Genomic DNA, 20,955 nt, shown 5'->3' on the forward strand with positions numbered 1-20,955 from the left:
AATTTTTTTTTTGCAGGCACTTTCTTGGTCATGTTGAACACAGGTGTCAAACTCAAGGCACGGGGGCCAAATCCGGCCCGCCGTGTCATTTTAAGCGGCCCGCGAAATGCTAATTATGACTTCAAGTTTCTGACTAAAATACCGATTTTGCAATTAAAATGTGTTTGACATCGCCGATGTAGAGTAAAATTAATCTATTACTACCTATTAGTGGTTAGAAAAAAAGGCAAAAGTTTAACGCAATTCTCAGGCCGAATTTTTATGTCGCTAACCGCGTACAAAAATTAAACAAAAAATGTGTGATTTAATTTAAATTTGATATAAATTGGATGAATTATTTTGGATAAAATCGGACAAAAGATTCAAGACGCTAAATGGCTAACTTGAAAAAATAAAAAATAAAAAATATTACCGTGTATTTTTGGCCAGTATATTGAGACGTTTTTTTTTTTTTGTGGGACTACTCATCAAAGACACAGATATTTTAAAAAAAATTACCAAGTAAAACTGGCCTTGGGACCTGAATTTTCCAAACACTACACTAGCACTCGCCGATTAAAAAGTTTGCTAGCGTCTCACAATTAAAAGTAGCCCCAAAAAATCGTCACAACAGCGTGAAAGTGAAAGCGCTGATTCTTAATCGCATTAAACAAAACGCTGAAAAAGATCTCGCCTGTTGTCACACGTTGCGCTTACATCGTTTTTTTTTTTTTTTGTCTGTGAGAATTTGGGTGTCGCGCGGCTGACTCGCGCGTTTGCTCGCCCGGTGCAAAACAGACCAGCGGACTAATTGACTTGACTAATTGGCTCGATACGTTTTAATTAGATGATGTGACGAGCCGCAAAACAACAGCGGATGCACTCCGACCGCGATAATAATGAAGCAGCGTTATCAATATTGATCTTGCTTAATTCAATCATGCATTTTGCAACGGGATGGAAAAAAAGAAAATAAAAGTTGTAACTAAAGGGGAAATTTGATGCGACACTAGAGGAGGCCCGGAATTAAATTTACTAGAAAAAAAAAAAAGGAGGTCACTCTTTCAAGTAACTAATGCATGCAGAACAAATTTGCATTCTTTCTATGATTGGCTCTCGGCCAGGACATGCAAGATAGAAGTTTTTTCTAATCCCCTAATTAAAGATGTTTTTTAGTAAATTCATGAATTCATGAAAGGCAGTTGAGGGTCATGTAAAGCATGATAATGCCATCCAGTGGCCATTTTTGCTAATTGTACTCTTGTCCCTCAGATGCGGGATAGTAAACATGATGGTGTATTATAGTAGGGTTTAACCTACTGACTTTTTTTCGTGTTACACTTATATTAGTGTGTTGTGTTTCAATTGCAGTATAACTGAAGAACCGTAGACATGGTGTTAACGTTAAGTGTAAGTTAAGTGTAATTAAAACAAAAAACAATATGAGTGCAGGCAGAATTAGACCAGCGCCTGACGAATGATGGACCAGAAAAAAAAGTCAAATGTCGCCCTCTAATGGTGGCGGAAGGTTGGGCAAAAATACACCGACGAACTGATGATTCCAATTCCTGGCTTGAAAAAAAATGATGAAGGGAAAAGGGGCGGGGCTTGAAGAATGTCGGCCCAGCAAAAAATGTGAGCTGCCCCCCACTGGAGATTTGCAACAAAGTATTGATCAAAGAGAAAAAACAAAAATACGACAAAAAATAATCGTAAAAGTAAATAATATCCACACATAGCTACATATCTAACTTGACAACTAGCTAGCTACATCGCTAGCTAGACTATAAAAGTTTTCTGTTAGCTTCCTCCACTTTTTTTTAAAAATATGCAAAAATAGGTCTTACTACTTTTGTACTTTGTTAAACGTGCATAATTATCTAATGCTGCAATCAAATTCGTTGTGGCGCTCTTTCTCGTATGCACATCTTGGCCACCGGAGGCAGTATACTACGCTATAAATAAACGTGACTGAACATGTTGCTTGAACATAACCCGCATTTCCGTTTCCGATTTACACTTTCTTTTGAATTTAATCCGTTGATGGCGCCACCACAAGACTAAGCTAGCTGGCATTAGCATTTTTCTGCCATTTCCATCACGGCGTCTCGTTAGCTGTAGCGGTTGATTGAGGGGTCGGCCACGGACAAACGCCCGTCGTGACTCAGTCGCATTTGTTACTCCTCTGACTCAGCAAGCCCCGATGTTTAATGGCCTGCTGATGCCGCTACTTTTTTTTTTTTTTTTTTTGCAAGGTGTCACCATTAATTGCATTTCGGGCGTTTAGGGAAATGGTTCACAAGGCAAGGCAATGACGGAGACGCTTAGCTTCTTCTATTGCCTTTATAGATCACGTTTTATATGATCGTTTCGGTACTTGTGTATCATATCCATTTTCGCCGCTGAAATGATTTGAAATAATAATTGATCCAAGTCCCCCAAAACACCATTTTTTTTTTCAAAATGTCTTTTTAATTAAGAAAAATAGCACTGTATTGTACAAAACATTAAACATCATAAAAGAAAATGGACGGAAAAAGACTGCTGTTATAAAGTGTAAATATTGTCCATACCGTCCTATTCATTTGTGTCCACTGTTGTAGACGTATTGTCTCAGCGGGACACCAAAGTTATTTGTCTGAGACATGAGACATTATTGGTTGGGCCCGATGTCCACTGATCTCATAGGACTTTGTAGGGTGGTTCATATGAGCGAAAAATACACAAAAAACCCCACAAATGTCCAAACCAGTGGACAAAAATGACTAAAATGGTTCTCAGGAGGACACTGAAGTATTTGTGTGTTGGACATGCACCTTTAAAGGGGCGTGGCTTAATGAGTGACATCAGAAACTGGCATGCAAATAAATATCATACCCTCCTGAGACCCAGGGTATTCATTTGTGTCCACAGTTTGTCCATTTTGTCTCAGCAGGACAACAAAGTGAACTGCATCGCAGCCAAACGCGAGACATCGCTGCAAAGGTCGGGATGTCCTCCGCCGAGGACACACGGACTTTGTAGTGTAGCTCAACTGAAGCAAAAACTCTGAGACTCAGAGTAGTCATTTTTGTCCACTATTTGTCCATTTTGTCTCACTTTATTGCAAAGGACAAGATGTCCTCGACTGAGGACGCAGGGACTTTGTAGTGGAGCTCAAATGAGGCAAAATACATACAAAAACAATTGTCCACTATAGTGGACATCTCAGGAGCATAATGTAGTATCTGTGTGCCTTTAAAGGGGTTTGGCCCAGTGCATGGAGTCTCAGATATTTTCGTGTGAGAATATGTGTGAGTTGTGGCCTACAGCAGCAGCTCCTTGTGAGTGTTTTCATTTTACATTTGTGTGTTTATCATTTTTTTTCTCCACTTAAAAGTTTTTTAATTTTTTTATCTTGGGGGTGGGTGTTGAATTGCGATCCCAAATTTGACAAACTACATTTCAGTTGTCTTTAACTTGTCAGTAAAATTTTCCTACACAGTGGTGCCCACACTTTGGAACTGACGTTACAAAACGTCTCTTCGGAAATTTTTTTGGGGTCTTTACGAATGAAAATTTCAAAACTGAAGCGCAAATTGTTGGAGTTTAATGAGACACGAGAAAAAAGCGCTCCAACAGTCCACACCGTAGAACTAACAAACGTAAAATTGACATTAGCTACGGCTAACGTCTTCGCGTAAAAACACATTCATACCACTTGGGCTGCTGTACATTTTCTCTTGAATCGCTCAACTAGCATGCTGCCGCTCTTGACGTTAGCAACATAACTTACAGGAAGAACTTTGCATGACCTTCAACTAAACAACTAAACTTCAGTGTTAATAAATGATCAAAATGTGAATCTGCGATATTTTTTGCAAAGACTTCTACTAGTGACTATTTGTCATAATGACGGCGCATGGAACACTCGCACATCGAACTAAAATGGCCGCCGAATTCCACGTCAAGCACGAAATGCAAAATCTACCTCCTGAGTCGGGTCACTCTTAAGTCAAGGTATGAGCGCATCCCTTCCGGCGGTTTACCCGCGTCCCTTGCCGCCGGCCTCCAAACAGGTGGACGGCAAATGTAGGGCGATGTCCCTGAGACCGTCTCGCTCCTCCAGCATGTCCCGCACGTCCTGCTCCAGGAGCGCCAGGCGGCCCCGCTGGCCCTCGGCGGCCGAGCGCAGGGTCACCATCTTGGCCCCCAGCTGGGGACCCTCCAAGCTGCCGCGTAGCGCGCTCAGGCGCCGCGCCGTCTCGTTCAGGACGCGGTGGTAACGCTCCAGGGGCACGCTGGCGTCTGGTGAAGACGGGACGGCAAAAGTGACCAATCGGAATCAGACGTGAATTCTTGCATGTAGAATTCATTCATAATGATAGAGAATGAAGAAAATCAAAGTTTAATGTTACTGAAAAAATGTTCCTGTATGATAAAAATGTATTTTTTCCTCGGCGGAGGTTTTGAGAGAGAATTTACCGATTTTGCCGATGAGTTCTGTAAGCGTGAGCGAGTAGGCCTCCAACTGACGCTTGGCCGCCTCCACGTCCTTCTTCACGTCCGCCAGAGGGGGCGCCGGCTGGGACGGTGCGCTCGGGATCAATACGCGTGCTGAAGCATGCCGGCGAGCGCGTGAAGTATTCCGCGTTACCTGGAAGGGCACGTTGAAGGTTGCGCTCTCAGCTCGCGAGACCTGCGCGTCCAGACTCCGCAAGGCGGACTCCACGTGGGAGCTGAGGTGAGCGAAGGCCGTCTTGGTGTGCTTGGCCTGCGTCAGGACGCTTTTGGATTCCTGTCGTTCACATGAATGAAGTCCAAAACGGGAAGTGTAGTGGTTCACGCGGATGATTCTCAGTTACGTACCTCGGCTACGGCGTCGGCGGTACGTTCCGCTTCCTGCGAGAGATCTCTGGCGAGCCGGGAGTCTTCCTGCGCCGGCTCAAGTATCTCTTTGATCTCCGAGACCAGATTGGTGACACTGGCCAGAACTTTGGCCTCCAGGGGCTTCTTCTTCTTCAGGGCAGCTCTGGTGAGGGCCTGCTGACGGGGCCATTCGAGCACCATGTCTGGGTGGGAAATTTAAAAGAGGTTTGTCAGCACTGGCGCACTGTCCGTCGAGATCATGTTTGCATTTTTTTTCTCTGATTGGCTCTTGGCCAGGAAATGCAAGATAGAAGTTCTTTTAATTAACTTTTTTTTTGGTGATTTCAACCTCAGCATTACTTTGTTACACTTGTAGTGTATGTGACAGATTCAATTGCGAAAAATTTAGACAAATGTTCATGAAACTGTCTTCTATAGTTGTAGGGCAGGCAGAACAGAGAACGACATCCACCATGTAAAACATGATAATGCCATCTGGTGGACATGATTGTGAATTGCACTCTCGTACCCTGTATTAAACATGATGGTGCCCGAAGGTTAGACCCCTTAGCTGGCTTTGTTTTCGTGTTACACTTATATTACTGTGTTGTCTTTCAATTTGTACTCATACTCATTATTTTTTTACTTTAGGACTTACACCTAAAGTTAACACCATGTCTGTGGTTCTACAGTTACACGACAGACAATGATCTCACTTTCAAGATCCCGGTGCAGGCTGATTCCTTCTGACTCCGCCCCTTTTCCCGCTACAACCGAAGCCAAGGCCACAATTTTCGCCCATTGTGCGCGAGCCGGCAGCTGGACAAATCATAATAACAATCAGTACGCTAGTAATACGGGATCACACAACCGAAAATGGAATCACCTCTGCCGCGTCGTTCAGAATTTCCTTCTTTTCGCCGAAATCCTCCGCCAGGGAGCGGGTGTCATTCGTTATCTTCCCGATGAGGTCATCTTTGGACCGGATGCTTTGATCCATTTCTTTAGTCTTTTTCAACAGTGAGCCGGCCATCTAAACAAGTACACACACACGCGCACACACAGTGTGCTAGCTAAGTGGCTGTGCCTTGCTAAACTTTGACATGTTGTCACCAGCTGGGTGAAATTTCAGCTCCCTAGTGTCATCTTTCAATGCTTTCCCTTTGATGTCAAATGTCTTTGACGTAAAGAACAAATGACAGAGAAATCCTGTTAGTGTGCTAGCTAAGTGGTCGTGCCTTGCTGAACTTTGACACGTTGACACCACCTGGGTGAAATTTCAGCTCCCTAGAGTCTTCAATGAGAAAGCCATTGATGTAAGGATCAAAGGACAGGGCAACCCTGGTAGAGTGATAGCCAAGTAGTCGTGCCATATTGAATTCTGACATGTTGACACCACCTGGGTGAAATTTCAGCTCCCTAGAGTCTTCAATGAGAAATCCATTGATGTAAAGATCAAAGGACAGGGTGACCCTGGTAGAGTGATAGCTAAGTCGTCGTGCCATATTGAATTCTGACATGTTGACACTACCTGGGTGAAATTTCAGCTCCCTAGTTTCTTCTTTCAACGCTTTTCCTTTGATGTGAGAAGCTTTTGATGTAAAGATCAAAGGATTGGACAAAATCCCGCACACTTATAGTCATAGAATTCCGGGACTGGAGAATTGAGCCTCGAAGCTCGACGGATTACCGCATCAATCGCATCGGCGGCGTTTGCGCGACTCAGCCGCGATGTGACGTTAGCGATTGCGAGCTCCAGCCCGACGGCGTCCTTCTGGTGGGCCCGGTGATCCGCAACGCTCTCACTCGCCCAGGCGGTCAGGTTTTGCCTCCTCCGCCGCATCTGCGTCATCCTAAAACGCGTCGTCGCAAAAATGCATCGCATTTCATCACATATCCACTTTCTGGTTTTTTTGATAGCCATCGGGCGAAATTTCTGCTTACCGTTGCGTCATGTCCTGGACGTACTCGTCGGTGGAGTTGTCCTGCAGGAGTTCCATGAATAAGTTGAAGGCTCGCTTTGAAGCGTTCAGCGCCCTCCCGGCCGTGACCTCCATGTACTCGGCGGCGTCTCCGTGGCTACAAAGATAATGACACGACTCCGACAAGTGGATAAATGTTTCCGAGAAAGCGCGTTAGTTCACGTAACGGCGAGTATTTATCGAGCGAGCGGCACATTGGAAATTGCGCGTCCGTGACGGTTCTTTTGTCGAGCGGGTCCACTCACTTTTTCTTCAGGGCTTGAGATTCGTTGACCATCGCCTTCCAGTGGTTTGCTCCGGGATCAACCACAAAAGGAATGACCTAGAAAAAAAATGTCAAAATTAAAATTTCCAGGTGGGGCATATATTTTTCAGGTAACTGCTAGCATACTGCTAAAGTAAACAGTAACGTTATTAACAGGCTAATAGTAATTAGCAGAGATAGCGCTTCTAAAACAAAGGTGTCCAAAATACGGCCCAGGGGCCATCCACATTTTAGCAAGAACTGAAGAAAATTCTTTTGATCCTAAAATACTGAAGTAATCAATTACTTTAAGGTTATTGGTGGATTATTTAAGGAATTAAAGTACTAAATTGAACCATTGTCCTAGAGTAATCAATTACTTTATTGCTTAAGTACAGTAAACGATTACTTTGGAAATGGATTGCCTAAAACAACGGATTACTTAAGAAATCAATAACTTATCGGTTATTAAATGAATGAGGAACTAAAAGAATATTTGAGGTGCTAAAGTAATCAATTACTTTAGTCGATTATTTAAGTAATCCATTACTTCAAGGTTAGTAGTAGTACATAGTTTATCTGGAATCAGTTATTTCTAGACCTTTTATCCAAAAACAAAGAAAATAACATTAAACCCTTTTGGGATTAAGTTACAAATTATGGAAATTCCTTTGATTGTTTTTTTTATATCATAAAAGAATCAACGGAAAAAAAAAAAAAAACACGAGTTGAAGTCTCCGGTTGATGATTAAAACATGAAAAATGTCAAAATTGCAACGATTCCGACATTTCTATATGATTGCATCTGGGCCTACGAAATTTTCTGTACCAAAATAATGATTGTCCAGATTTTGGACCATTTAAAACCATTATAATTACAAACTTTGAGATGCATTTTAATAGGAATTATTACATCATTTTTTTATGCGATTTTGGCAACATTCCGTCGAGCGACGGTCAAACTAAGTCGGCAAGCAGAAAATTCTTTGTTGACATGTTTCACCTCGAGACAGTAGGTGGCAGTAGAGAGCAGTTAAAGTCTCATCATCACCACGGGCAACAAAAACAAAAACCGATGCAGCTATTCATAAATAACTCGAATTATCGCGCCTTTAAAAGTGTCAATTCTTGGCCAGACGATGTCAGCGTTGAGTTTGCGGTCATATGTGTTATTTTATGATTATTTGATTTTTTTGACGAGGTACTTTTAAGGCTCCGTTGCCGCTGCGAAACAAGATTGCTTCCAACCTTACGGAGCCGAGCCACCTTTTATAGAGCCGCAAAATCCCCTGCAAAGCAAACCTTCAAAGCAAATCTTTTCATTCCTCATCCAAGCGCCTCCTCTTCATCCTTCTCCACCCTTTCGCAGGCAAAGACAGCAAAAAAAAAAAAAAGTGCAGGATGTGCAGGCGGGGGGGAAAAAGGCATCAATTGTTGATTTATTATCCACATTTGTTTCATTTGCATGATCCCAAATAAAATAGAAGAGTTTTTTGGTTTTTTTTGCGCCTGCTTTGAACCACGCGGGATATTAAAAAGTTCACAAGGTGAGGCAGATGACACAGCAGGCCGCCGTTTTTTTTTTCCGCGACTTCCTCTCTGAATGGTGCCAGAATTTTCGTTTTTTTTTTTTTTTTTAGCGCTTGAACTCGTTTGAACTTGGTCACGAGTAGCGCTATCGAAACGTGAAAGTCGAGTCGCGCTCCATCTTGGAATTTTTGTTCAAAGCCAGGCAGCAAAGACGTTTTTGACAACTTCATATTTGGCGGGAATGTCTGTCATGACTAAAATGATTTAAGTAGCCGAGCCTGAAATCCGTAAGAGGATTAGCGCCACCGAAGAAAAAAAACAACTTTTATCTCAGAATTTTAACTTTACTCTCGTAATTCTCATTTTAAAGTGAGAATTCAGACTATTTCCTGAATTCTCATTTAGAATGACTAATTATTTACGCTAATTAATTAGCATTAGCCTGTCATTGACGTTTAAATTCACATGCTAGCAGTTATCTGAATGGTTTTTTTTTTTTTTTTTTAGTTTCTTTGCATTTTTAGCCTACAATAGCATTCCAAATGCTATGTTAGCATTAAGCTAGCAAACTTGTATGAGGAGCGGGTAGGTTTTAGTTGAACATTTAGTTTTTCAAACAATTAGGAATTCTCTTTTAATGTATGTCGATGAAACAACAGTTGTCTAAAGATTATTTATTTTCAATATGACTTTTTAGTTTCTTTGCATTTTTAGCCTATAATAGCATTCAAAATGCTATGTTAGCATTAAGCTAGCAAACTTGTATGAGGAGCGGGTAGGTTTTAGTTGAACATTTAGTTTTTCATTTAGTTTTAGGAATTCTCTTTTGATGTATGTCGATGAAACAACAGTTGTCTGTAGATTATTTATTTTCACTATGACTGTGGAATGTCTATCTGCTCAATCAATGGCGTTTTACTTGACATTGTAGCATTATGCTAGCAGTTAGCTGAAGATTTAGAACGGCTATTTTTGCTCATTTCCATCAGCCCAACACTGGTGTTGTACTTTATATGTTAGCATTATGCTAGCAGTTATCTGAAGCGTTAGAATGAGCATCTCTGCTAATTTTCATTAGCCCGTCAATGTTTTTCAATTTTTTTTTTTATGCTAGCAAAATGATAGCAGTTACTTAACGGTTTATAGTGACTCAATATTGTTCAGTTGTGTTTTAGTTAAACATTTTCTCTCAGAGAAACAAATTTGAATTCTTTAGCCATTGTACGGCGCCTCGCTTAGTTTAGCTAGTTTTGTTAGCTAAAAACATGTTTTGAATGTTTGTTTTTGTGTCAGGCGGCAATTTTACATAAAACATCAAACGGGAGCGTGGACTAGCTTGAAGCGAGTACGATTGGCATCTTATTTGTCAAAATTGCGCGAGAGTCACCCACCACGTTATCCAAGTCCTTTGTGGCCTGCCCCAGTTGCGTCTGTGACTCGTTGACAACCAGCGCGATCCGGGCTAAAGTCCGACACACGCCCCCCCGCTCTTCTTCTTCTTTGGTGCTGACGCTGCAGTTCAAAGCGGCCCCCAGGTCACGCAGCCGGGCTGTCAGCGCGCCCGTGGACGCCTCCAGTGAGGAGAATTGTTGCACGACGGCGTCCTGAGCCTCTGGAACCGCAGTTGAAAAATCAGAGAGAGGAGATGCACCGCGAGAGCGAGTGTCAGTGACATCGCCGTTTTTCAGTGCAATATTCAACGCGGTGCCCACTCGCTGCTCGGCATGTCTTCTTCCCGCGCATGAAATATTAACAAGGTACATGTCATTCGGAATCATGTTTGGAATGAATGCCAAGCACTACTTTTGTCTAAATGGAGCTACTCAACTAATTTTGACAGAGTTCCACGGAACCAAGATGGCACAAAGCTACCCTTTGTCAAACTGAAGCTCCGCAACTCACTTCAATTATGCACCAAAACGCCAGAAATAAGTGCCACCAAAGCTCTACTTGTGTCTAAATACGCCTGCTCAAATAATTCCCTGTTCCATGGCACCAAGATGCCGCAAGATGATGCTAAAGCACTACTTTTGTCTAACTGTAGCGGCTCAACTCCAATCAGGAGCCGAAAATGTGTGGCGCCAAAATACTACTTTTGTCTCAATCAAACCACTGAAGTAAGAGCTCCATGACAACAGGATGCCACAAGATGATCCCAAAGCACTACCTTTGTCTAACTGAAGCTGCTCAACTCACTCCAATTAGACAGAGGTGTGCAGCGCCAAAGTAGTCCTTCTGTCTAAATGAGGGTCTCCACTTCGGCATAATTCTGGCCTGCAAGATTATTTTGTGAGCATGAAAAAAAAAATAAAAATGAATGGGATCGAAAACTTCAGGGTGTACATGAGATTTTGGCAGCGTTCCTGCAGGCAAATCTAATTTAATACATTTAATGTCGTGCAAGGAACAGTATAGGGTTCTTTTCAAATTAAGAGCAAATTGATTGGAACATGAAACAAACTTATTAAACTGCTTTACAGTGACTATTTGCATCGCTTAGTGAGCGCTCAACTGAAAAAAAAAAACATTCGAAGAGGGACACCCCAGTAAATACGTCGTAATAAGTATATTTAAAGAAGAGACGGCGTTTTGTTACATTTGCGTCAACGCAACTAAAAGGAAAAAAAAAATGAAAAGCCTAACTTGGGTCCACTTCACCTTGGAAAGCCAAAAATCCCTCCAACGCGTTTGGCAGCGCTTCTCGGTCCCGCTGGTTCCGGAGAACCCCGTCTGTCGGATATCCCGGCGGGGGGCGCCGATTGGCCAATCTGCCTCGGCAATCGTAGCCTGCCAGGAGCACGTCGGCGTCCCGCAGGCGCGTCCTCAACTTCTCCGCCTGTAAGAACGCGACCATTAGCCACGCAGGGTGTCAAATAAAAAAAAAAAAAATGCCAGATGGGAATCTTTATTTATTTATTCCAGGTGGGAAATGTAAAATTCCGACAAAAGCAATGAATAAATGAATCGCAACGGCAACGATCAGGCGCTTTGCATTTATCGAATGGGAATTTTCACGTTTATTTTTTCTGATCCCGGATAGCCGGCCCCAAGTCGCTTTTGGAAATTTACCACTGTGGTATCGGTCCGAAAAATTTCCTCGCCTGTAACCACGCCACGATTTATCACTCCCCCCCCCCCCAAAAAAAAGAAAAAAACCCCCAAAAAGCGTTCCTATTCGCCCCCGGGCGGGAAATGAAGTATTCCGACAGAAGCAATGAATAAATGAATAACAACGGCGAGATAAGAGCGGGAATGAAAAGACGGCGGATATGGAACAAAGCGGGACGGCTTTTCCGACAGATACGAGAGCTGTCGGAAAAGCCGGACGAAAGCGCCGCCGCTGACTCGTACGCTGTTTTTCCTTCCTCGCCATCGCCGGAACACTTGTCATCGTTGACGTGCTGTTAACCGGGTTAATATTTTGGATTTTTTTTTTCCTGTTCCCGCCAGTTTTCCTTTCAAGATTCTACCAACTCAATTGGCTTTAATTTATATGAACTTTTTCAATTCAAACGTCAAGGCATTCGGTTATATTCCGTTAGCATCAAACATTTTACTATTGCTAATTTTTTGGTGATAACTTGTGTAGAAATATCAATTTTGTACGTGTTATGGGCCGTTAAAATGTAGATGGCGGGCCGCAAATGGCCCCCGGGCCTTTGTTTGGAGACCCCTGCACTAGCCTTTAAATGCCAGGTACTTATTTATATTTTTTCTATTTTTTTTTCATGTTTTTGGCTAATGGAAGGCCTAAAAATGGCTGGTAGTAAATTAATTAAGTCATTAAAACTTTTGGTAACTAAGTACTAAATTAGTCAATTACTTAAAGTAGTGAAGTTTTCAGTTACCTCAATAAGTACTTTGGTAATTGGATACTTTGGATTAAGAAAATTCATATGTATAGTAATGGATTACTTAGTACCTATTACCAAAGGTAATCACTTAATTACCTAATTCATTTATTTGCAGCTTTTGTTTTAGTTTTTTTGGTTAAATTACTGATTACATTCGTACATAAATACCTAAAGTAATGTATTACTTCAGTACTTATTACCTAAAGTAATCAATTACTTAATTTAGTTAGTTTCGGCCAAGTAATCAGTAACTCTATGTACCTAAGCACTAAAGTAATCAATTACTCTAGGTAATGAAGTAATTAACCTCAAGTAACCAATTACTGAAGTACTTATTAAGTTACTTACATAAAAAAAAAAAGGGTTACTTTAGTACATATCCAAGTAAACAATAACTTGACGTAACTATGTTCCTAAGTAATCTATTACTTTAGGTTAATGAAGTATTAAAGGGTTCAATTATCTTAAGTCCTTTAAGAATTAATGAATTTATGTTGGAGTTCTTCAGTATGTAAGGTAACGATTACCTAGTACATAATTACCTAAAGTAATGGATTACTTTAATACTTAATTACCCAACATAATCAATTACTTAAGCTATTTTTTTCAAGGCAATTTCTTTCATCTCGTTTTGCCAAATATTTAAAAAAAAAAGAAAATCATTGAATGAACGGAATATCTGGAAATCTTAGGGGAACAAAAAAAACGTAAAAAGACGTCTTTGGGAGTGAATGAGTTGTCCTCACGACAAGCGAGCTGTTCTACACCCACCTGTTGCTGCACCAATCCGTAGCAGGCAGGACATTCCTCGCACTGGTGCGTTCCTCTGTTGTGGAAGTAGTTGGGCCGACATTTGTCACATTTGGCGCCGGTGAAGCCGGGCCGACACGGACACGTGCCGTTATCGTGGCACTGCATGGAAACGGCACCCATTGGGTCGCAGTCGCAGGCTGCCGAGACGAGAGAAAAGGAGGAAGCTTTAATGCTTATGAATATTCAAACAGAATCGAGGTGAATCGGTTTATTCTTGGCTTTAATTCTTATTCGTCTGCCATCTTGGAATTTTGGGCTGCTTTACCTATTATCATTCAGGTAACGAACACTGCAGTGATTTTGGGGTGCTTCAGCAGTGCGAAAACGTATTTGAAAATAATTGGCTCGCGGGGGTGCTTTAATTATTATTCTTCGAGCAATTATACAACTTTTGAGTGGGTCTTTAAATTATTACTCGACTGAATTAATGGCCTTTTTATTTGGATGGACTTGAAATTTGATTATTTTGGCAACATGAATGTCTTTTGAAGGACTTTACTTCTTATTATTCAGGAAACTGAATGCCCCTTTTTGGCGCTTTCAGTCTTTTGCTGTTCTGGAAATGAAATGGCATTTTTGAGGATTTTATTTGACGTTTCTATTTTGGCAGGAGCATTCCTTTTACTGGGGCGTTATGTTACGAATCCAGCAACTTTATGGCCTATTGGGGGCTTTAATTCTTGTTGTTTTGTCGGAAAATAAATAGCTTTTTGCGGGACTTGTACTTTTCCTTTTTTTTTTAACGACAACCGAATCACTTCTTTGGAGACTACTTTGTCGTATTTCAGTAAATAAATTCTCTTCTTCGAAAGGCTTTAATTCATATTGTTACAACAGATACTCAGTAGCCTTAGGGGCACTCTTCTCATTATTAATCAAATATATTGAAATACTTATTTGCAAGGCTTTAAATCTTCTGGCCTGGTAAGAACTGATTTTTAGGCAACAGTTGTAAGTAGCCTTTTGGTTCTTATAAACCAGCAGCTTTATAGCTTTTTAAGGGCTTTAATTCTTGTTGTTTTGTCAGAAAATAATTAGCCGTTTGTGGGACTTATGATTTTCTTTTTCTTGTTCCGACAACCGAATCACTTCTTTGGAGTCTTTACCTCCTATTTCAGAGAATAAATTGTTATCTAAAAAAAGCTTTATTTTATATTGTTATAACGGATACTAAGTGGCGTTTAGGACAACCCTCTTATTATTATCATTTTTTTAAATATATTGAAACTTATTTTCAAGGCTTAAATCTTCTGGCCTGGTTATAACTACTGTAAATTCTTAGTGTTAATCCAGCAACTTTATGGATTTTATTTACTTTTTCTTTTTTTGGAGGGGACGGGGGGCTTTAATTCTTATTGTTTGGTCAGAGAATAGCCTTTTGTGGGACTTGTACATTTATTTTTGCAACTGAATCACTTCTTTGCAGTCTTTTTTTGTACTTCTTATTCAGTAGCTAATTCCCCTTTTTCAAAATGCTTTAATTCATATTGTTATAACAGATATTAAGTAACACCCTTCATATTATTATTATATTCAAATATAATTAAACTTATGATTTTCCTTTTCCCCTGGCCTAGTGATGACTTCTTCTGAGATAACTAAGTGGCCTTTTGGTTGTTATTGCCCGACATGATCTTTGGGGCGGCTTTAATTCTTACTATTACGCCTGAAACTAAAAGAGAAAAAGCGTACCGCTGCACCCTCGTGACGAGAATCCAAAAAAGCCCAGTCGACACGCGTCACACAAGCGGCCCTGCACGCCGCCCCTGCACAAGCACTGTCCCGTGATTGGATGGCAGGCGGCGGACGACGAGCCAATGGGATGACACGAGCACCTGGAGGGAGCGGGATAACGCTAACGCTAATCCTACAACGCATACTTGAGTTTCCTCTTCACCTTTGGCAACCCGCTCCGTGCTGGAGGTTAAAGAAGCCTTCGGCGCAGTGACCGCAGTCCCGTCCGGTTACGTGGTCCAGGCACTTGCAACTTCCTGTTTCGGGGTGACAATCCAGAACGCGGCCTGAGGTTCCTGCGGGGTTGCAGCTGCACGCTGGAGATGAAAATAACAATATTTGAAGACGGGAAATTTTGCCGCACAAATTTCACTCTTCCAATACTCTTCACCATCAAAGATTTTCATGACTTTTCGTCCAGTTGGACACAAACTACGACTCACGCTTGCACTTGAGACCAGGCGCGTCACCGCGAGCGTCGCCGTAGTAACCCGGACGGCAATTCTGACAGCGCTCGCCCTCGGTGTTCCCCGCGCACTTGAGGCAGCGACCCGTCAGGCGGTCGCACACGCCCACCGCGTTGGGATCCACGTTGCCGTTGCACCCGCATCTGACGCACGGCCGCGCCGGCCCGGATTGCCCCGAGGGGTCGCCGTAGTAACCGTCCTCGCACATCTGGCAGCGGGTACCTGCCGAGGAGAGGGCGGAGTCAGATCCCGACGATCGGCGCGGCGCCCGAGCGCTCCGCTCACCGGTTCGTCCGGCGGGGCAGTCGGTGCAGACCACCTGATGGCTTTGGGCCAACCGAACGCAGCCGCTCCCGCCGGGACAGGGGCAAGGCTGGCAGTCGCCCGGCGTGCCCGTCAAAGCGTTGCCGTAGTAACCGTTCAGGCAGCGCTCACAGGTCAGCCCGCCGGTGAAGTCTGAGCACTCGCACGCACCTGAGGGAGACATAAAGCATCATTAAGTCGAGAGATGTCGCGCATGTCCAAGACCCTCAAAATCGATGTTGTTTTTGACAAACGGCGCGTTGCCCTGGCAACAGCACGTCACAAAAACAGCGCAAATGAGCAAATAGCACAAATAAACTCGGTTGCATTCGATCACAGCAAAAGCAAAAGAGGGAAACGTATTGATCAACGTCACATAATAACGGAAAAGCACTACTTTTTTATTTGGGACTTCAAAATCCATCCGAACTTAGTTCATTGGAAACAAGATGGCGCTAAAGTGCTACTTTTGTCTAAGTGAAGCCACTCAACTCAAGATGCCACAAAGCTACCCTTTGTCAAACTGAAGCTCCGCAACTCACGCCAGAAGTGGGTGCCACCAAAGTACTACTTTTGTCTCAATGAAGCCACTGAAGAAAGTTCGGCTGAGCTCCGTGGCAACAAGACGATGCCAAAGGACTACCTTTGTCTTACTCAATCTGCACAACTCACTTCAGTCGGGCACGAAAACGCCAGAAATGGATGGCGCCAAAGGACTACTTTTGACTCAGTAAAGCCACTCAAGTAATTTCAGCCGAGCTCTACGGCAACAAAATGCCACAGGGTGATGCCAAAGCATTGCTTTTGTCTAAATGAAAACTCTCAACTCATTTTGTCCTCGTTAAATGGCATCAAGATGGTGATGCCAAAGCACTACTTTAGTCCCATTGTAAGTAAGCGCTCCACGTTTGCAAGATGCCACAAGATGATGCCAAAGCACTACCTTTTTCTAAATTAAGCTGCTCAACTCACTTCATTCAGGCACAAAAACGGCATAACTAGGTTGTGCCAAAGCACTACTTTTGTCTCAATCAAGTAATTTCAGCAAGGCTCCAAGAAACTATAAAATGATGCCAAGGACTACCTTTGTCTAAACAAAGCCACTCAACTCATTTGGACATAGTTCCAAAGGTGCCACAAGAGGGTGCCAAAGCACTACCTTTACCCAAACAAACAAAAGCAAAGTTCCAGTTATTCACCGGCCGAGGGCGTTGCGGCCCTGACCCACATCTTAACGTGGTCTTCGAGAAAGACTAGTGGACTCTCAGCCAGGCCATAATTGCTTGAGGGAAATACAGAAACGGTGGGGAGGGAAAAAAAAAAAAACCTTCAAGGGAGGGAGGCAAGTCCCTTAAGCAAGCAACTGGGAGATTAGCATTCCTATGAAGTAGTCCTAGGGAGAAAAAACAAAAAAAAAAACAAAAACATATTTAAATCCTGGACTTGTTTATGTCCATAACCAGTTTTTTTTTAAATCCCAGATTAATTATGCTTTTTTTTTCATGAGTTATTATGCAGCAAGTGTGGGTGAACATGATAAATCATGGAGCCTGTGGAGGCGAGCGGCTTATCTAATTGCATCGGCGCCGAACGTGACGCGGCGTACTGTATCAAGTGGCATCCTTATTCACTCGCACTTTGGTTTTAATCGCGCATCTCGACACGGGATTGCGGCATTATTTATTCAGGGTTTCGCGACAATGCAATATTTAACGCGCTGCCAGATCGGGAGGCATTCATCTGCTCAGACTTTTGAGGGGTGGGGTGGGGGGGGGTCAAATTAAAAGTGTCAGGGGGTTCTGGTATAGTAATTACAAGTCTATGTTGTTGTTGTTTTTTTCCATCGCGCATTTTCAAACGATTAAATGCGAGCGTGTCCTCTGGTAGCTCAATTTGTGGTGTCAGTGGAGGGGCTGCGCCGAAGAGGGTGTGGACGGAAAAATTACAGTCAGGTTTGATGTCTTTTTATGACGGGAATTTCTAATATTTATGTCATGGAGTTGTGTTGGGTTGCCGTGGCAACAGGAGAGACGCTAGCTTCTTTTTTTGGACACGATTTTCAATCAGGACAAAGCATTTTATCACCTGTTATTTTAACCTAAACATGGCGGCGAATACTACCCTAACCCTAACCCTAAACCCAAAAATTTTTGGGGTGGGGGTTGTCTTCAAAACGCTGCGTTTGGTTGAATCCAACTTTGAAGAACAACTGTTACAGAACAATTCTGACTCTGATCAGAAGCAGTTCAGCGTCAATGTTGATTACATTACATCAAATGGTTAAGTTGATCAAAAATGGCGCTAAATTATGATAATTCCATGCAGTGGACATGATTGCTAATTGTTCTCTCATCCCCTGCATTAAACGTGATGGTGTATTATAGCCTAGGGTTGAACCCCTTAGCTGGCTTTGTTTTCGTGTTACACTTATATTACTGAGTTGTCTTTCAATAGCACTGTAACTGTAGAACCACAGACATAGTGTTAAAGTCAAGTATAAGCAGGAAAACAGAAAAACGAATTAGTGTGAGTGCAGACAGAAGTAGACCAGCGCCTGACGAATGACGGACCAGCAACAAAATGTAAGTTGCCCACCTCCGCCCGCTACCAGTCTGCATTGCCTGAGAAGCAAACAAGGTTTTTGTGATCGCAGCGATCCAATTTGATGCTATGCGGCTAGCTAATGCTAATGTTACTGCTAATGTCTAGCAGTATTATCTAGTATAATCTAGCATAGCTAGTGATGTTCTTCCGCCACAATCTGCGGGTTTAGAAATCACACCAAGCTAAACTAAGGAGGCCAGTTGGCACTCCTGTTTTGTTTATTATTTCATGGCAAATTCCTACTTGCGCACGCCTCAGAAGAGTCTGAAAAGAGAATTCCCTGCTCCACCTCCGCCTTCCACCCTCCCCGTCGGGAGCGTCTCTCTCCTGCAGACTCATTAAAAAAGATCCCAGCGGAGCCACCGCATCGACCTACAGGGCCGCCCGACCCATCCTAACCCCGCGGCTGCTTTCCGGAGCCGGGCTCAGACTGGCTCGGATTTCCAGCCTCCAAACCGTAATGAGGTCGCCTCGGGTTTGGCGCTAGCTCGCTTAGCTGCAAACAAGCTGCGGAATGATGGCAGACGCCGCGAAGAAAGAGCGTTTTTTTAATAACAATGTTTCCGCGACTATAGCGAACGGCTAATATAGCGATCTCGCCTTCGTTTCAACATTCATTTTAAGCCGGTTTGTTCATGAAACAAATGTTTTATTAATGAGCTAATTATGGGAATAAATACTTCAATGTCTGCATAGTGTTATATGATTAATATTTATTTCATAAATAGTCTTTTATTTTCGTAAAACGGGGTTAGGGTTCTTTCGGAGTCAAGCGTTATCGGAATACGGCAATTTCAAGTGCATTTAACATCTTCATATATTTTTCAGGGCCGACGAAATATTGAAGGAAAGATTGACTTCCATTCTTCGGTTCGAATTGATGTAGGTAATAACTAAGTGAGGAAACGCTGCCATCCGATGGTCACAGTTAGCACTGCGGCGCTCAATTGGCTTAAAGCACTGAAAACGACCATCATTTTATTATTGATTCTTTCGATTGCTATTCTAAAAGACGAGAATTAAGTGTTAATGGGAAACAATAACAACGTTTTTCACACTTTTCGTTTAAAACTGACCCTTGACCCCAGGAGAAATGATGAATTTATTCTCCAGATTAGCCAAATTGCATCACATTTCCAAGATTGAGAACCGGCCATGACTAAAAACCTCAAAAGGTCAAGGAAGGATCCCCCCCCCTCCCCCCAGCGGCGAAAATGGTATGGCCGCCATAACTCTGCCCCCCCCTCCCCCCATGCTCTGATTTGTTTGCAGCTTTGCACTCATCCATCACTCGCCGCCTTGCGCTAACCACGCGGGCCGGAAGCAGACAAAAGCCCAAACAAACAAATAAATAACATTCTTACAGTCCGAAGTTCAGCACATACTTGTTTGTCACGTTGACATTTGTGCGAGGCCAACTTTTCGGGGGAGGAATGGGGGGCGGGGGGGATAATGCGCGGCTGTTTTGCATGGCTTAAATGTCACAAGTGCTGCAGTCTGCTGGAAGAAGCCAAGAAAGATTTTTTGGGGAAAGTTTTTGATGGTCTTAGCAGCGAGAAAAAAGAAGAAAAAAAAAAGGCTTTGAAAAAGGGAGAACCTGTCCCATTGCATCAATTAAGCTAGCTAAGGCTCATTAGCATGCTAGCCGGTGAGTCACTGTTTACCGCTAAAAGGGCCCGCCCACTTTCTGGAAAGCCCGTTTAAATGTCATCTCTCTGAGGATATCGCTGCAAAACGTCCGGCGGGGAGTCAGCGAAGATAAGAAAGCAGTCGGGAGGTCGTCAGAGGTGAAAAAGTGCGGGTTTTTTTTTTTTTTTTGTATTTGTATTTGCACCATATTACTGCGTTCCCACTTTGCAAATTTTGCAGCTTCAGCGGATCACGATTTTTCCAAAACATTGATGTTGACCATCATATATTAATAATGCAGTAGATGCAGTGTTTTTTTGTATTTTTGTTTCTTCACAAATTTTCCACATAATGCGGCACACCCCCCGAACAAAACTAGCAAATGTGCAACATTTATTATATGCGGCACAAATATATATAATGTTTTTGTTTAATGTCTTTTTTTGGAGTTATGTGACATTTTAACAATTTTTTTTTAAAAGGTATGAGCAGATGTAATTTATTGCTTTGTAATGCTGTAACACGAACAGTACTGTTTACTTTCAAATTAAGAGCAAAATAATTGGAACATTAAAAAAAATAGATTACTGATCTAACTACGTGTAAAGAAACCACTAAGAATATAGTTTATTAAATCAGACAGCAAGGGCAATGGAGTCTGTCCTGTTTTTTTTTTTTTTTTAAACAAAAATGTTTCGCATTGATTAGGGCGCACTTCGCTGGAAAAAAAAATATTCACAGGCAAAAAAGGTGTTGAACCACTGAGCTAAGCTAAACTAAGCAAAACTAGCGAATGCGCAACATTTCTTATATGCAGCACAAATATATATAATGCTTTTTTAAAAATGTCTTTTATTTGGAGTTATGTGAGATTTGAGCAAGTTTTTTTTTAAGGTATAAGCACATGTAATTTATAAAACAAAAGAAGATTTCACATTCAATAACCAGCAAAAAATAAGCTTGAAATA

The 20,955-nt window shown here is 42.3% G+C and overlaps 1 protein-coding gene across 1 annotated transcript in view; it reads right to left on the reverse strand.

Moving 5' to 3' along the window:
* Window positions 1-2,452: 2,452 nt before the first annotated feature.
* lamc3 (laminin, gamma 3) overlaps window positions 2,453-20,955 on the reverse strand; it is a 71,955-nt gene continuing 53,452 nt past the window's right edge. Inside the window, exons 13-28 of the mRNA XM_088435874.1 lie at window positions 15,737-15,925; window positions 15,428-15,673; window positions 15,148-15,301; window positions 14,943-15,085; window positions 13,209-13,387; window positions 11,242-11,419; window positions 9,975-10,195; window positions 7,055-7,131; window positions 6,772-6,906; window positions 6,518-6,680; window positions 5,714-5,860; window positions 5,544-5,646; window positions 4,828-5,030; window positions 4,616-4,756; window positions 4,444-4,543; window positions 2,453-4,266 (exon numbers count right to left, since the gene is read on the reverse strand). Coding sequence (XP_088292000.1) covers window positions 4,004-4,266; window positions 4,444-4,543; window positions 4,616-4,756; window positions 4,828-5,030; window positions 5,544-5,646; window positions 5,714-5,860; window positions 6,518-6,680; window positions 6,772-6,906; window positions 7,055-7,131; window positions 9,975-10,195; window positions 11,242-11,419; window positions 13,209-13,387; window positions 14,943-15,085; window positions 15,148-15,301; window positions 15,428-15,673; window positions 15,737-15,925 — 2,642 coding nt within the window. The 3' untranslated portion in view covers window positions 2,453-4,003. The remainder of the gene's footprint in view (window positions 4,267-4,443; window positions 4,544-4,615; window positions 4,757-4,827; window positions 5,031-5,543; window positions 5,647-5,713; window positions 5,861-6,517; window positions 6,681-6,771; window positions 6,907-7,054; window positions 7,132-9,974; window positions 10,196-11,241; window positions 11,420-13,208; window positions 13,388-14,942; window positions 15,086-15,147; window positions 15,302-15,427; window positions 15,674-15,736; window positions 15,926-20,955) is intronic.

The sequence above is a fragment of the Hippichthys cyanospilos genome, chromosome 15 (genome assembly GCF_059441005.1).
Source record: "Hippichthys cyanospilos isolate Australia breed blue-spotted pipefish chromosome 15, RoL_Hcya_1.0, whole genome shotgun sequence".
Taxonomy (NCBI): domain Eukaryota; kingdom Metazoa; phylum Chordata; class Actinopteri; order Syngnathiformes; family Syngnathidae; genus Hippichthys; species Hippichthys cyanospilos.